Consider the following 15,046-nt stretch of genomic DNA (forward strand, 5'->3'; position numbering starts at 1 on the left):
ATAAAGATATTAAACAAGACCGGCCCCAGTACTGAGCCCTGGGGAACACCGCTCGTGACCGGCCGCCAACTGGATGTAACTCCATTCACCACAACTCTCTGGGCCTGGCCGTCCAGCCAGTTTTTGACCCAGCGAAGAGTCTACCTGTCTAAGCCGTGAGCCGCCAGCTTCTCTAGGAGAATGCTGTGGGAGACGGTGTCAAAGGCCTTACTGAAGTCCAGGTAGACCACATCCACAGCCTTTCCCTCATCCACTAGGTGGGTCACCTGGTCATAGAAGGAGATCAGGTTGGTCAAGCAGGACCTGCCTCTCATGAATCCATGCTGGCTGGGCCTGATCCCCTGGTTGTCCCGCTCATGCCTTGTGAGCGCCCTCAAGATGAACTGCTCCATAATCTTCCCCGGCACCGAGATCAGGCTGACAGGCCTGTAGTTCCCCGGATCCTCCTTCCAGCCCTTCTTGTAGATGGGCGTTGTTACCATTACACTGTGAGAGTTTATAGGGTACACAGATAAGAATGGGGCAAAACTGTACTGGGATGTCTGTGAAATGCCGACTTTTAGGGATGGGGTCATAGGTTTTAGTTTCGTGACATAAGTTCCTTCTTTTACTAGTAGCAATCTGATGCCTTTGTCCTGATATTGTTGCCTTTAAAAATGAAGTAAGCTATTTTTGTGTTCATCATGCTCTTTTTGTTGAATTAATACTTAAAATAAGGTGCTTTTACCTTGCTAGTTAAAAGCTAGATACAGTGTTCTTGATAGCTGCCATTCTATTCTTGTTGCCTGTTGGGCAGGAGAAAAATACAGCATAATGGCCGTAAAAAGCAGCAGTAGTCCCAGATAATGTTTTGAATATTAGCAAGATCGAACTAGAGTGATTTGGGGAGCTACCATCATTGCTGAAAGTATCATATTTCACAAATAAACTATTGAACTTAATGACTAATAATAATGCAGATTGCAAAATTATACTGGCAATATCTAGTTATTCCACATGCTTGTTGAAAATTACATGAAAACATAAATTATACAGGATATGTGTCTGTCATTAGCTCCCTGTACTTTCCCATGTGCTGGTATACCTTGCTATAATCATCACATGAGAATCAGTTTCGTAATAAAAACTACGATAAAACACCAAGTCGTCTTAGAGTTTAGGTTTGTGTTGGGTTTTTTTATGACATCTGTTTGCAAATAAGTTTGGCTGAGCTTCAGGTTACTTCCTTTTCAGTACAGAGAAAGACATAATTACATTTTAAATCTATACTTCTATGTAGTTCCAAAAATTATTTTATCTCTATTTTCTTTCTAATAGGAAACAATTTTCAGTGAAAATACAATTGCTTAATGCAGAGGGCAATTAGCACTTCTTATGGAGTTTGAAATAGCTGTGTGAGTTAGTAATTTGGAGGCTAACAACTTAGCAGTTTGCATCTCCACTGTCTTTGAAGTGCTGCACTCCATATACAAAAGGAAAAATAATCAAAGAACTGTTTTTTCAAAGTAGACCATTTTCTACAGGGCAGGGTATATTAGTGTTAATGCTTGGGCAAGGTGCCAGATTTAAATTAGGGCAGTAGCAGTGGGAGATCCCCAGCCAAATGCATGTATAGAATATAGCAGGACAGTAGTGGTTATTTTGTTATTTCAGTGTTTTGTTTTCTGCCAGCTTCACTAAACTTAGTGTTTCCTGCTTCCATTTGACTTTTCCTTTTGCACTCCCAAGACCCCAGCATACCTTATTTACCTGTGGTTTTATTACCTGTGTTTCTCTTTGAACAGACTTCAGTCATCACGATGTAAAAAATTCTCCCATCCTGAAAGCTCTGAGTTGGGCCACAAATCATCCTTCTTTCTAACTCATTCTATCACAACAGCAAAACAGATTAAGTAAGCACTCTGAATGGCAGAACAAATGTAGCACAGTTTCTTTATGATTTGTCCTTTGGCAGGGTTCTCTGAAGTCTAACATAATACATCTTTTCACAGAAGCTTTGCTCTCAAGGCACTTCTCAGGTATCTCTTCCAGTGTTTTTGGTGTTGAGCTCCTGAGAGCAGGCAGCCTTCTGGAAGAGTCACCCTCTGCCTGGACATCTACTTTCATGAACCTTCAGGTTGATACCTGTCTTTTGACCTATTTTTCTCTATAAAATTCAACTGCAGTTGGTTAAGGAGTTCAAAAGAGATTGAGCAACAAGCAGATACAAGCATTATCAGCCTGTTTCCCTAAGGAAACCATGCTGATAGTTCTACATCTAACAGAAGTAGAATTAAAAATGGACACCCCCATTTACTTTATATTTATGCTTTTGTTGGGTTTTTTTGTTTTTGACCTTTTCCTTAATTGTTACTAGTGACTGCTTGAGATAAGGTATAGTAGGGGAAAACTGCAATTTGTGTTAAAAGTATTTGAAAGCATGGGGCTGAAAAGGAGCGAAATTTAGTTAAAATGGCCACAAGTCAAAAGAGAGGAAAAATACCTTTTTTTTCTCTTAAACACCTGGACAAAACTTTTAGGTGTTAAAAAAGAGCGTGCTTGCACTGGAAAGAACACTGGAGGACAAGCTCCATATGTCAGTGGTAACTTACCAAGAAGCAACTGATAGTGTTCAGAAAATGATAGGCCCCTGTAAAGCTAAGAACCAGAAGAGGTCCATAATCTAGTCTACAAGTAAATCTGAAATAAGACCTCTAACAATCTGCAGATTACCAGGCTCTGAGAGGGGCAATTTAGGAATACAAAGCCATTGCAGATAAGTTCCGTTTTCTCTACATCAGCTATCTGCAATTAAATGCAAATTTGGCATCATTTTGGTAATTGAAATAATGCTGTGGTGGACTGAACTGCAAGTGGTGGGGTGAGTGGACAAGCTGGAGAGCAGCAAAACACTACAATTTGGCTTGCACCAGGAGTGTTCTGTCGGAGAAGTCTATGTGATGTTTGGGCTCAAGGATGGATCCGGTGTGGTAGTACATGTGTTGCTTTTTTTGTGTGTTCAGTCAGTGAGCTCTGGAGTAGAACTTGTATTTTTGTATATATTCAGTTGTTCCACTTGTTAACAGCATGATGTGTTATAATTTTGACAGAATAGTGGGGTGGAGGGGAGGAGCATTTATTGCATTTGCTGCTGGATTCAGAGACATCTGTGGGAACTTTTGAGAAGAGTGACAGTTCTATTTAATGATTCAATAGCATGGTCACACAATGAAGAGAAGAGGTAGTTACTTGTGTTCGGTATCGACTGGGAGAACATTACTTGGACATGAATGGCCTTCATATCACTAGCACTGAAAACTCTAGGCGCTATGTAGTCCCTACAGAATTTTAGTGAAGTACACAGACTTAACCAGAGATCAGTGATAGGTTTTTTTCAGGTTATGTGTAAGTACTTTTCAATTACCATTATTTTACTAATAAGTAGAAGGATGAAGCACCTCTGTGCTGAGCTAGCAGAATTAAAATAGGCTGCAGTACAGAGCAGATGTCTGATTAGCCATATAAGTACAGACCTGATAGGAAAGGGATGCAATGCAGAGTGCAAGCTCTGTATGACGTCTGCTTACTGACAAGTACAGATTCCATTGTTGTGAAGACAGTGCTTATACATCTCTTCATGCTTCTGTAGCCTATAAACGCTAGGGCAGGAGGGATGTAAAATAGGTTATACCTCATTTTCTTCATGTTACTCTCTTTTCTGATATAGTTTTGGTTTTGCATGGATGTTAGAATTTTTATCTTTTAATGGTGCTAAAATATAACTTAGTAGTAATTCTTTTAGGGGTTAGGGATCCATCACAAATCTGTGTTATAAAGATAATAAATAGGCAGCTACTTGCAGGTGTTTAATTTCATGGTGTTTTAGTGGAGGCTTCAATAAGTCTCTCCTAATGCTAGCTGCAAAGCAGTACTGAAGTATGGATTGTAATTCACTCATCTGGAGGTGGGTTTTATTTTTGTTTTGTTTTGGTTTTTTGCACTGGCATAGAGCGAAGACAGTCCTAGTCCCAAGCGACAGCGCCTTTCCCATTCAGTCTTTGACTATACAGCAGCATCACCAGCCCCATCACCGCCAATGCGACCATGGGAGATGACATCAAATAGGCAGCCTCCTTTGGCTCGACCCAACCAACACCACTTCTCAGGGGAACGATGCAACACACCTGCACGAAACAGGAGGAGGTAAGCAAGCTGTGTAGATTGGGAAACAATTTCTTATTCTTCCTGATTTCAGCTCAAGGGAGGTGTATTTCAGGCAGCACTGACTAGATCACACATGGTAAACATGTTAACATTTCCAGTGAGCTGTAAGTTATTATAGTTGTAACTGAAAAGTTACTAAAGTAATTCAGGTTGGTGCATCATCCCATAATTTGTGTGAATAGACAACTCGGGGAAAGGAGTGCTCATTAACATTTTTAATTATGAGCCTGATTCTCTTTCACTCTGCACTAGAGCAGTAAGCATTTAGAAAAATGCGAGGGAAAATCTTTCTCATCAGGGTACTTTTAAAGTTATTAAGAGTTATTGATGTAGTACCATGATTTTCACTGCAGTCACAATTATTTTCGTACATAAAAACAATCTAAATAAAGATGAGGGATACATTTAGAAAATGCGAGGGAAAATCTTTCTCATCAGGGTACTTTTAAAGTTATTAAGAGTTATTGATGTAGTACCATGATTTTCACTGCAGTCACAATTATTTTCGTACATAAAAACAATCTAAATAAAGATGAGGGATACTGGCTGGGGAGAGAGAGGAGGTTAGTGTAGTGTCAAATGGTTGCTGAGGTGGGTGATTCACGTGTGATAGGAGTTACACTTTCATGTTGGTTTTAGCTTGTGGCTCATTAACCTTTCAAAGCAGAGATTTTGGAAGAAGTTCCAATGGTCATGGAAGAGTAGAGATTTGGAAGGCCAGGTTGAACTGGTGCCTGGATGGATGATAGTATAGGAAAGCATAAAACCACAGACTTCTTTACTATTCTAGTTAAACTAATTATCCAAAACACAAGCTTTCATTGCCTTACATTCTGCCTCAAAAATGCTGAGTCATCTAATGCAAGTTAAAACACCGTGTCCCTCTGTTTGCTTCTGAGAAATATTGTTGCTTGGTTTGTACTAAAATTGAAGTGTCTGTACTTTTTCATGAATATAAAATATTAGACTTAAGAAATATATAACTGGTTTTTTTCTGATTCCACAAATCAAATTTGTCAACCATGATCAGGCAGGGGTAGTTTTGAGGCAATAGACTTTAAAACATGCTAGTTTTCTATCTTTGCTTCAAGTCCATCAATCAGAAAGCTTTCAGTCAGTGACATTCAAAATACACAGCTCTCAAAACAGCTTGTCAAACTTAAGAAAGAGGTTGAACTTGTGAATTTGCAGTGGTAATTGTGAAGATGGAAAATCAGGCCTTTTGTACAATTTGGTACAGGGATGCTCCACAGGGGCTTTTGGTCCACAAAGTGGTTTTTACCTTAAAATGGTTTGAACTGAGACACCTAGAATGTGTTGCATTTGGCCATTTTTGCTTGATAGTGCCAAGCAAAATCAGCCTACACAGATTTCTTTGCAATGTTCATTAACATCTCCCACAGAGTAAGTAGAATGCTTAACAAGCTAAATGCCAGGTAGCTGAATCTAGACAGTTTGGCTATACTGTGGGATGAAGGAGAAGAATGGAATGTTTAGGAGATGAATGTGCATGGGACAAGTGTCTGACATTCAAATGCAGTCAGGTGTTACTGAGGTAGTGGCCTGTGGCTTGCAAGTAAACTGTGCTGCAAATGGAGAGACACCTCAGTGCAGAGCCATCTTCAGTCTGACAGGAGTTGTTAGGTTGGCTGCAGCATTGTGGACACAAAGCATTACTCCTTTCACTCTGCACTAGAGCAGTAAGCATTTAGAAAAATGTGAGGGAAAATCTTTCTCATCAGGGTACCTGCTCACCTGCTCTTGGGTAATAACACCTGCTTTTGCTCTAATCAGGGACATTTGAATGTGTCAGTACTTTGCTTCCCCACACTTGAGTCAGGGCATTTTTTAGCTTGGGTGCACTGCTGCATTTGAGCTGGCTCTAGGTCAATTCCAGAATAGTACTGCACCCAGTCTTCTCTCCTAGAACAGGATCATTAGGGTGAACAACATATACATGTCTCTTATTTTGCAGGAGTCTTTTTGAGTCTTAGAATGCTCTGGAGCCGTATCAGAACTAATAACCACTCTCATGGATCAAAGCTTGATTCCTTAAGATCATTGTGAGTGCATCTGTTATTAATGCTTTAGATGAGGTTATGCATGTGCTTTTGAAGCCAATTTCCTGTTTTCCCTGCTTTGTTTTCTCTCTTCCCATTGCAGAGTGGTCTCAGAGTTAATGAGGTTTTCAGATGAAGATAAGATGAAAGGTGCACTCCAGTTGCAAATGGTCATTCAGCTCAAGGGAACAGACTAGGGCAAGTGCAAACAAAACCTCTGAAGTGTGTGTAGTGTGGACACTACTCTGACCCAACGTCATCAGCATTAACTCTTTTGTCCTACCAGTTCACACCTGCTGGTCAGCACAGGCTGTGCTGGTTTTTTATTATCTGGATTTTTTTCCATTATCTGATTAACTATTTAGACCTTATCTCTTTGTATCAGGGATGTTGTACTGTGCCTAGCCCAACAGTGCCCTAATTCATTGTGGGTTTTTTTCAGATTCATTGTAAGCAAATAAATACTGCGTTTAGAAAGGTAGCCTTCTGGTATGAATTTGCAGAAAGATGTTATTTTTGTCCAGCTACTTATAGTACACAGATAAACTGTGAATGTAAAAGCATAATGCATGCCTGTATGAAACAGAGAAGGCCATTCCAATTTGTCTTTACCAGTCATTGTGAAATGGGGAGATCTGTATGATTGCTGTGCCTCACCTTACATCTGTGCTTCCTTTCCTCTTGTCTTGAATGTAATTCTGAACTAACAGGATTTAAGAATGTGTTACTGCAAAGAAATCACCCTTGTTAGAAAATACTAAGATCTGCAAATACTAACTCTGCAGTTACGGACACCTTTTGATGGCTGTTCCTACCTGAGGGTAGCAATTCCTCCATTTTTTTCACCACTTCCATCCTGTCTCTTTGTTTTAACTGGGCATTTATCATGTTTATACTATGCATGTAGAACCAGAGGAGGGTTTTTTGTGGATATTTTTTAAAGACTTTAAGCACAACTTAATTACTGATGTTAAATAATAGTTTAGACCCATGTCTTGGCAATTCTTCTGAAGTCATTTTGAATAATTCAGGAAGCATGTAGAGCTATGTATCTGGATGCTCTGAATTTTGCTGAATGAAAAGTATAGTTTCTTTATAACTCTGCATAGGAAAAAACCCAGTTTTGCTTTTTCCAGAGAATGATACTCCATTCATTTAAAAGACCACTCCAGAAGTTTTGCCAGCTTTTGCTGGCTGTGCTTTCTCATAATTCTGGGCTCATAAAAAAGTAAAGCCAGACCTTTTAATGAAGACAGGGGTAAGAGTAGTTTTGTGAGAAGCTACCTTGTCTAAGTGCTGGTGGCAGTTAGAGAATTTCTGTACTACTTCTTCCAAAGCATTGGAGCTGCCATTTGTAACTGTCCTCTATTCCTGCAGCTTTTCCAAACAAAAATCCTCGCATAGACATTTTACGTTAAAGTATTCAGAGCATTTCTGTTTCATAGCAGGAAACAGCAACTTTAAAGCAACCTTAGTACTCCAAAAAATAGAACATCTTTTGCATTGATAGCTCTGTGGTTAGAAATCATATATACCACTTTTATCTAATAAGAATGTAACAGGTATATCATACTAGTGATACAGAGATGGAGAGTGCAACAAAAACTCTGGGAAAGGAGATGGAATTAAGACAAATACATTAGTAAGACTGTAAATTTAGGTTCAGTGCTTAGAAGAAAACACAGCTTGTGGGTTCTGACATGGTAATTTGTAAAGAAGGCTAGGCTTTTTTTTGTTTTGTTTTGTTTTAAGAACACTGTGTTACAGTCTGGCATTATGCCTTCTGTCTGACCTGTCATGAATTAGCATTTGTTTCAGTTCTAAGGCAATAATGGCATAACATCCCTGTGAAGTAGGGCAGAAAAACAGCGGCTGGAGACATTGTATCATACACTCACAGTAGTATCTGAAGAGCTGGTGGTACGCTACCCCTTCCCCAGAGTATGTCTGTTTCACACAGCACAAAAGTTGCACTCAACTTGAGGAATGTCTGGGATTTGCCAACAGGTTTCAGGTTTATTTGATTTTTATCAAATAAACCTGGTAATAGCAATGGGAATAATAAGAGTTCTGTTCCACGCACTGTTGGAGAGGACAAGTTCTAATGGTCACAGACCCTTCTTGTCTCTTCTCTGAAGTTTGGTTCCTTCAGCCTGTTCCTTAAGTGGGAAACCATTTTGTCCCATGTAGCTTTAATTTGCTGTTGCCTCTGGGACCTATAATTTATGTGTAGTGGGGATTGGAAGGCATGTATTGAAAGTACTGGGGGATGGTTTTGTGCTTTCAGTTCTTTCCCCTTCCAAATAAATGAGAAGTGACTTGATCAAAACTTCTAATAGTGAGTTTGTTACTTGTTACTCATTTTCTAAGTGTTGAACCTGAGCTGCTGGTCTCTGATTTATAGAAGTCTCAGCTCAAGATAGTAGCAACTGTGCTCAGAACATACACACAATTATATGAGAATACATAATCAAATCGAACATTTGTAGATCAGTTGTTCAAAAGTGGATGCTCTCATCTAAATTAATCTACACAACAGTTCTCCACTCTGAAAGATTACCACAATCACAATTTCCTGGGATCTTCTGGAGAGAATTCTATGAGGCACTCAGTTATGTAGTGAACATGTGAGAGCTGAAAAACTCAAGTTTCTTCAGAGGAGTCTACTGCTTTGTCTGCCATCACTAAGTGAGCAACCATTCTGTGGCCTGGTTGGAGCAAGGACCCTGGGGAAATCTGTGATCATGTAATTAAGGATTTTTACCTGGAATAAATGCACGGAAATCTCTTGAAGTTTGCTATCTTGACTTTTGAGCACTTGTCTTGGCAGTCCAAGTGCCATTTTTTTAACAGGTTACATAAGAATTCTTCTCCTGGTTTCCTTTACAGCATTAAGCTGTGCTCTGTTAAGCACTTTTATGCTGAAAAAAGTGTCATCTCTAAGGCTTTTAGCAGTTTTGTCAGTAAGAAGTTTTATTCCAATCTAATAAACCTGTTCTAGTCAAATTTTCCAGTGCAAAAAATGTCTTGATACTTGATTCTCTTGTGGTTTTAGTTATTAAGAAGGATTTGTGTCATTTATGTAATCTCTAATTTTTTTAATGCATTTCCAGTCCTCCTGTTCGACGTCAGAGAACAAGGAGAGATCGTTTGTCTAGACATAATTCCATTAGCCAGGATGAAAACTATCACCATCTCTCCTATGGACAGCAGCAAGCAATAGAAGAGCCCCGAGCCTTTCACCCACCGAATGTATCTCCTCGTATGTTGCACCCAGCTGCTCACCCACCACAGCAGAATGCAGTGATGGTTGACATTCATGATCAGGTAGGAGGTTTAGAGTACAAACAGAAGGGTGTTGAAGGTGTGGGGTTTGTTTGGCGTTTTTTTCCCCCCAAATCTTCAAGATCTCTCTTGTCCCCAAATTAGTTGGCAATGAAACTCACATAACACTAAATTCTGTTTGCCCTCTTACAGAGCATTTTTCCTGGTGAATATTATCGGTGTATGGAGCAATGCAGTAGGCAGTGAAAAAACAAAAATAAAGTCCAGACTTTTAATAAAGAATGATATTTAAAAATTTGTCAATGCATGTATTGGCATAGTTCTGTAGGCCTCTAGCTCAAACCTTTGAAATGCAGTTATTTTGCTTCTGAAATTAATTTAATGTGATAAAGATGTGACATAATAATTAAGAATGTATTCTGTTTCATGTGAAATACCTCCTCTTAGCTTAGGAATCTTGAAATAGTTAAAATACATTATTTAGAAGTAGAATTCACAATGCCTATAATTGGTTGCCTACATGACAGCAGAACTCATGATAGTATTGTCGCATAAATCAGCCATCCAAGCCTAATCAACTCCTCCTTAATTGACATGAAAAAATGAGATACGTGGTTGGTCCAGAAAGTAAATAATTCCTCTCTGCAACAGCAATCGGTATAGAATTCTGTAATTGAGGACCTGTAAAAGGAGTTGTCCTATTGAGGTAGCCTTTTTTGTTGTTTGTTAAATCAGCAGGCTGCAGTACAAGTGCATAGTTGCTACATAGTCATGAACTGGGAGATAGAACTGGTTATCCAAATGTCCACTTCTCAAACTGCACGTGCATTGAATGCAACTCAAACATCCCTGCTTAAAAACTGGTTTGCATTCAGTGCAGCTGCCTACCACTGGCACGTGTGCAGAGCATTTCACAGTAGGGAAGTATTTGCATTTGAGACCAAGTGCAAGGGTGGAAGCTAATGCCATTCTAGCCATCTCACAACCTTACATTTTGATGAAAAATTGTACTGCTGCAGCATCTCAAAAATTCAAATCACGCTCTTGCTTTGTGTTACAAGATTACATGACAAGTCTGGATAAAGTTTTTCATCCCATTGCCTGTACCTTCCAAGCACCATCTATGATCAGATGTCAGTGTTTCCAGATTCACTGAGGTCTTCCATGGTGATGTTTTATACTTCAGGGACATAACCATTTTGAGAGGTCATTTTTTATTACTACTATGAGCAGTAAATGTTTCGGAATCACACCCAGCATTGCACTGTATGCCTGACTTCTGTACCTGAGCCAGAGCCGGATCAAATTCAGTGTCTCTCCTGAGACTGGTTTCTGTCATTAGTGATATGCAGGTTGAGATTTTAAGTTCTGTTCAGTGATCTGTGTTCTGTTTTGGCTTCTGTGTATGACTGTACACTACCAGGTCAGTAGATCAGCTGTTTTCACTCATTGTCACCTTCCCAATGAGCTGTTCTTGCTTGTTCCATTTTAAGCAAGCAGGTTCCATTTTAGCAGATCATGAAGGAAGAGGGAGCTTCCTTGAAATAATTACTTTTTATTAATCCATGCTCCCTAACACTTAAGCCTTTTCAGTTTTATTAAAGCATCAGAGATTCTTTGTTTAGTATTTAAAAAAAAACCAAACCAAGTGGTTTCTAGATCCAGAATACCTTTGGATCTTAGTTTGATTATTAAATTCTAGGGAATATCACTAGCTGGGTTACGTAGGTCTGGTTCCTAGTATAAATGTGGATACTTAGGGTCTGCTGCCTCATAGTCATGTTTACCTTTCCTTTTCAGCTTTCCGGTTAGCTGTTCTGTTACATTTAGGTTAGGAGACTTAGCTTGAGTGTTGGTCTGAGAGTGAATCAAGAGATTGGTCTCTTTGAAAGAAAGAAAATCTACACAATTTTCTTGTTCTTTAAAGATACAAGTCTCTGTATGATTATTGAATCGGTCCCTTCAGAGTTGAGAAGACTTTTTAGCTACTTGTAGATCAGCTTTTATGTGGGAGTTACTGCCTTCTTATTTTGTAAGGACTCACTTTAGTATGTGGTGGGGGGCAGGCTTAATAGAGTTTGAGATGCTTCTGAGTGACTCTAAGGTGCCTTGGAAGTTTTTAACATTTTAAGCTGAGAGATCCCTCTTGGCCTTGCCCAGAAACTGCTGATCAATAAGTAATATTCCATTGAGAAGAATATTTTAATGAACAGGAGTTACAAGCCTCCTTTTACACCTTCATTGTGAGAATATTTTTTTCTGATATGTAGGTAAAAGCTTGTTACCTTACTCATCATGTTGTACAACACTGTTAAGAGTTTACAGTAAGTTATTAATTTTTTTTTTCCTTTTGCTGCAGATCCATCAGGGCACAGTTCCTGTCTCATACACAGTGACAACGGTGGCTCCGCATGGGATACCACTTTGCACAGGCCAGCACATCCCAGCCTGCAGCACACAGCAGGTCCCAGGGTGCTCAGTGGTTTTCAGTGGGCAGCACCTTCCAGTTTGCAGTGTGCCTCCCCCAGTAAGTGGGTCTCTGTAATTACACCAACTTCAATCTTAGACGTAGGAGTGGCACCTTGGAGCTTCAGTGTCTGCATGGCTTTCATTGTGTTGGAAATAGCCGTTTTTTTTCCCCTGGGGTAAATTGCAGTGGCATAGCAGCGTAGACCTTAGAGCTGGTAAGCATATAGTACTTACCCACTGTCTTTATAGAGTATGACTGTTGATTGTATAGAGTCCTGATGGTTTTTAACTCAAACTAAATGCTGGTTTATGAACTGACTTCTTATCAGCAGCTATTCTGCATACTTTCAGATAGTAAGAGGAAGGTTTCTGAGGCAGCTCACCTAGGAAAAAATCTTACTTAGTAGAGACCTTGTTCAGGAATTGGTTATAAACAAAAAGATCTGATATTCCAAAGTCAGTTTTCTTCTGAGAAGTAATAAGATCCTGAAAGGTCACTAAAAGCTGAGAAGGGCTCTTCTGTCTCAAAAGGCTCTCAGAAAATGAATCAAAATATTCTTTAATAATGATGTCTCTCGGTGCCTTTCTGGCAGTAAAATAAAGTGCCTTGACTGGCTAATTTGCCAGCTTTAAATTTGAAAGAATTTGAACTGTTTTCTCAGAAATTTTTATGTATCAGCTTGGAGATACCACTTTCCAGGTCATAGCATTCTGATGCTACCATTCTGTGGAAATTTCATCATTAAGTGCTAACAGGCACCAGAGCTGAAGAAGTGTACCCCAAGAAGTTTCAGCTGTACAGATGAAGGTTGCAGAACCTGCTGGAAGAGTCACAGCTTTTTTTCCCCCTCCTTTTTTCTAGTATAAATCTGTAATATCATACATAAAAACTATATATAGTGTCCAGTAACCGTTTATAATGTCGGTATAAACATTGGTCTCTGCCAGCTGTGCAGTTGCCAGCAGTGTGTAACTTAAACTTTTCCTGTTGCACATTCTGTGGCCTGAGGGCATGAACAAGCCTGTGACACTGAAACAAAACCCTTGACGTGACCACCTATTTCATTAAGCTGCTTGTTGAAGAGTAAGGATAATTTGCATTCATCTTGTCCAGGTGCCATTTATCCCCATGAGAGACAATAAGGTCTGCAGCATACTGCTGGCCAGTCTGGAATATTTGTGGGCAATATTTCCCCTTAGCTTTCGAATTAGTGAAAATCTGTTACATGAGTCAGTGTGTATCCCTGAGGCAGGATGAGAGACAACTTTTTTCTTCTATTTACTGGTGGTGTTAGTGGAGCAAAGCAGTCTCAGACTGAGTACCCAGAGATTGGAACAGTACTTGCACAGTACATTCAGCAAGATAAAAAAGCAACAGAGAAAAAGCTAAAACTATACTGGGGCTTAGGGAAATCTAAACAACAGATATGAATAATCTTACCCTCCCCTTTGAACAGGTATATTATCTGTGTAATTCATAAAATGTTTTATAATTCAACAATGCAGCTGTCCTTTAAATATATACAGGAGTAAAGCTCTAACCAGGTTGTTCGGACTGAATGTACAACAGTTAATCAAGTGTGTGGAGAGAATGAATGCAGTACAAGTGAATACAAAGAATTAAGGTTGAGTTTATGTAACATCAGCAGGCAGACTTTATGCTTTCTTCTATTATGTCACAGAATTGAGGAACAATGTAAGTTAGGAGGGGGCTCTGGAGGTCATCTGGTGGTCACCTGCCAAGAGCAGTACCAGTTTCCAAGGATGGAGATTTCACAACCCCTCTAAGCCTCTGCTCCAGTGTTTGACTATCCTTGTGGTGAAGAATTTCTCTTGTGTATCTGATTGAATTTTCTTTGCTGCAACTTGGTCCCATTGGTCCTTGTCCTTTCACTTTGCCCCTCGAGGAAGGGTCAGGTTCTGTGTATCCACTCTCATGAAGTAGCTGAAGACAGTGGTAAGGTCTTTGCTTAGTTTTCTCTTTTCAATGCAGAACAAATCCAGTTCTGCAGCCTCTTCTTTTATGCCATGTGCTCCAAGCTCCTGGTCATCATGTTGTCTTTCAGTGGACTCATTTCAGTATGTCAGTGTCTGTCTTTGTCACTGTGGTGGCCAAAACTGGGCATAAGACTTGAGATACAGTTTCACAAGTTCCACATAGAGGGGCAGAATCACTTCACTGGACCCACTAGTTACATTCTTAGTAATGCAGCCCAGAGTGCAGTAGGCCTTTTTGACTGCAGGAGTACACTCTGACTCTTGTATACTCCTATTTGATGTGCCCACCAGAACCCAACTTTTTTTTCTGCAAATCTGCTCACCAGCCAGTCAGTCTCAAAATGTCCTGCTCCATGGAGTTATTCTCTCCCAGTGTCAGACTTCACATGTGCCTTTGAACTTCACATGGTTCCTGTCAGCCAATTTCTTCAGTCTGTAGAAGTACATCTGAAAGGTAGCCCTGCCCTCCAGCATGTCAGTTTGCTCACCAGCTTCATCTATGAACTCCCCAGTATCCTTTTGTTACTTTCAAAATATTTGTCTCTCTCACAGCATATGTAACTATAAAATAAATAAATGTCATTTATGAAATACCTTCATCAGTTTTAAAACTTCTTGGAAGCATATGTTCAAACAGCAGAAGTTTTCCAAAAGCCTGAATGAATAAACAGGTAGTTTTCATTTCTTTCTATTTGAAAGGTAATGCAGCCTCATTTGCTGTAACTTAAAGAGTGCCATGTGCATAGCACAAATCAATCCAAACATACATTGGAGCTATGGTAATCTTTACCATACAGAATCTTGGGATTAAACCTATTTTAATATGTTCCCCCCAAGTACCTCCTGTTTTAAAGAACACTATGTGGTGTTCTACCTGCAGTTCTATCTTCAACTGTTTCAGAGAACAGTTTTTAATTTAGTAAAATACAATAAAAAATGTATTTTAACAATAGAAGCACTTGCCTGTTGTATTTCTTTTTTAGAAAAATGATGTAGTAGCTGAGGGTGAAGAACAGTTAGCATTTAAGAAA

The 15,046-nt window shown here is 39.5% G+C and overlaps 1 protein-coding gene across 3 annotated transcripts in view; it reads left to right on the top strand.

Annotated features, from left to right (window-relative positions):
* RNF38 (ring finger protein 38) overlaps positions 1–15,046 on the top strand; it is a 60,513-nt gene that overhangs the window by 25,719 nt on the left and 19,748 nt on the right. For all 3 annotated transcript variants that reach the window (XM_019471155.1, XM_009275884.1, XM_009275877.1), the window contains 3 exons: positions 3,989–4,182; positions 9,377–9,590; positions 11,908–12,075. In XM_019471155.1, coding sequence (XP_019326700.1) covers positions 4,076–4,182; positions 9,377–9,590; positions 11,908–12,075 — 489 coding nt within the window. In that variant the 5' untranslated portion in view covers positions 3,989–4,075. The remainder of the gene's footprint in view (positions 1–3,988; positions 4,183–9,376; positions 9,591–11,907; positions 12,076–15,046) is intronic.

The sequence above is a fragment of the Aptenodytes forsteri genome, unplaced genomic scaffold (assembly GCF_000699145.1).
Source record: "Aptenodytes forsteri isolate BGI_AS27 unplaced genomic scaffold, ASM69914v1 Scaffold91, whole genome shotgun sequence".
Lineage (NCBI taxonomy): Eukaryota > Metazoa > Chordata > Aves > Sphenisciformes > Spheniscidae > Aptenodytes > Aptenodytes forsteri.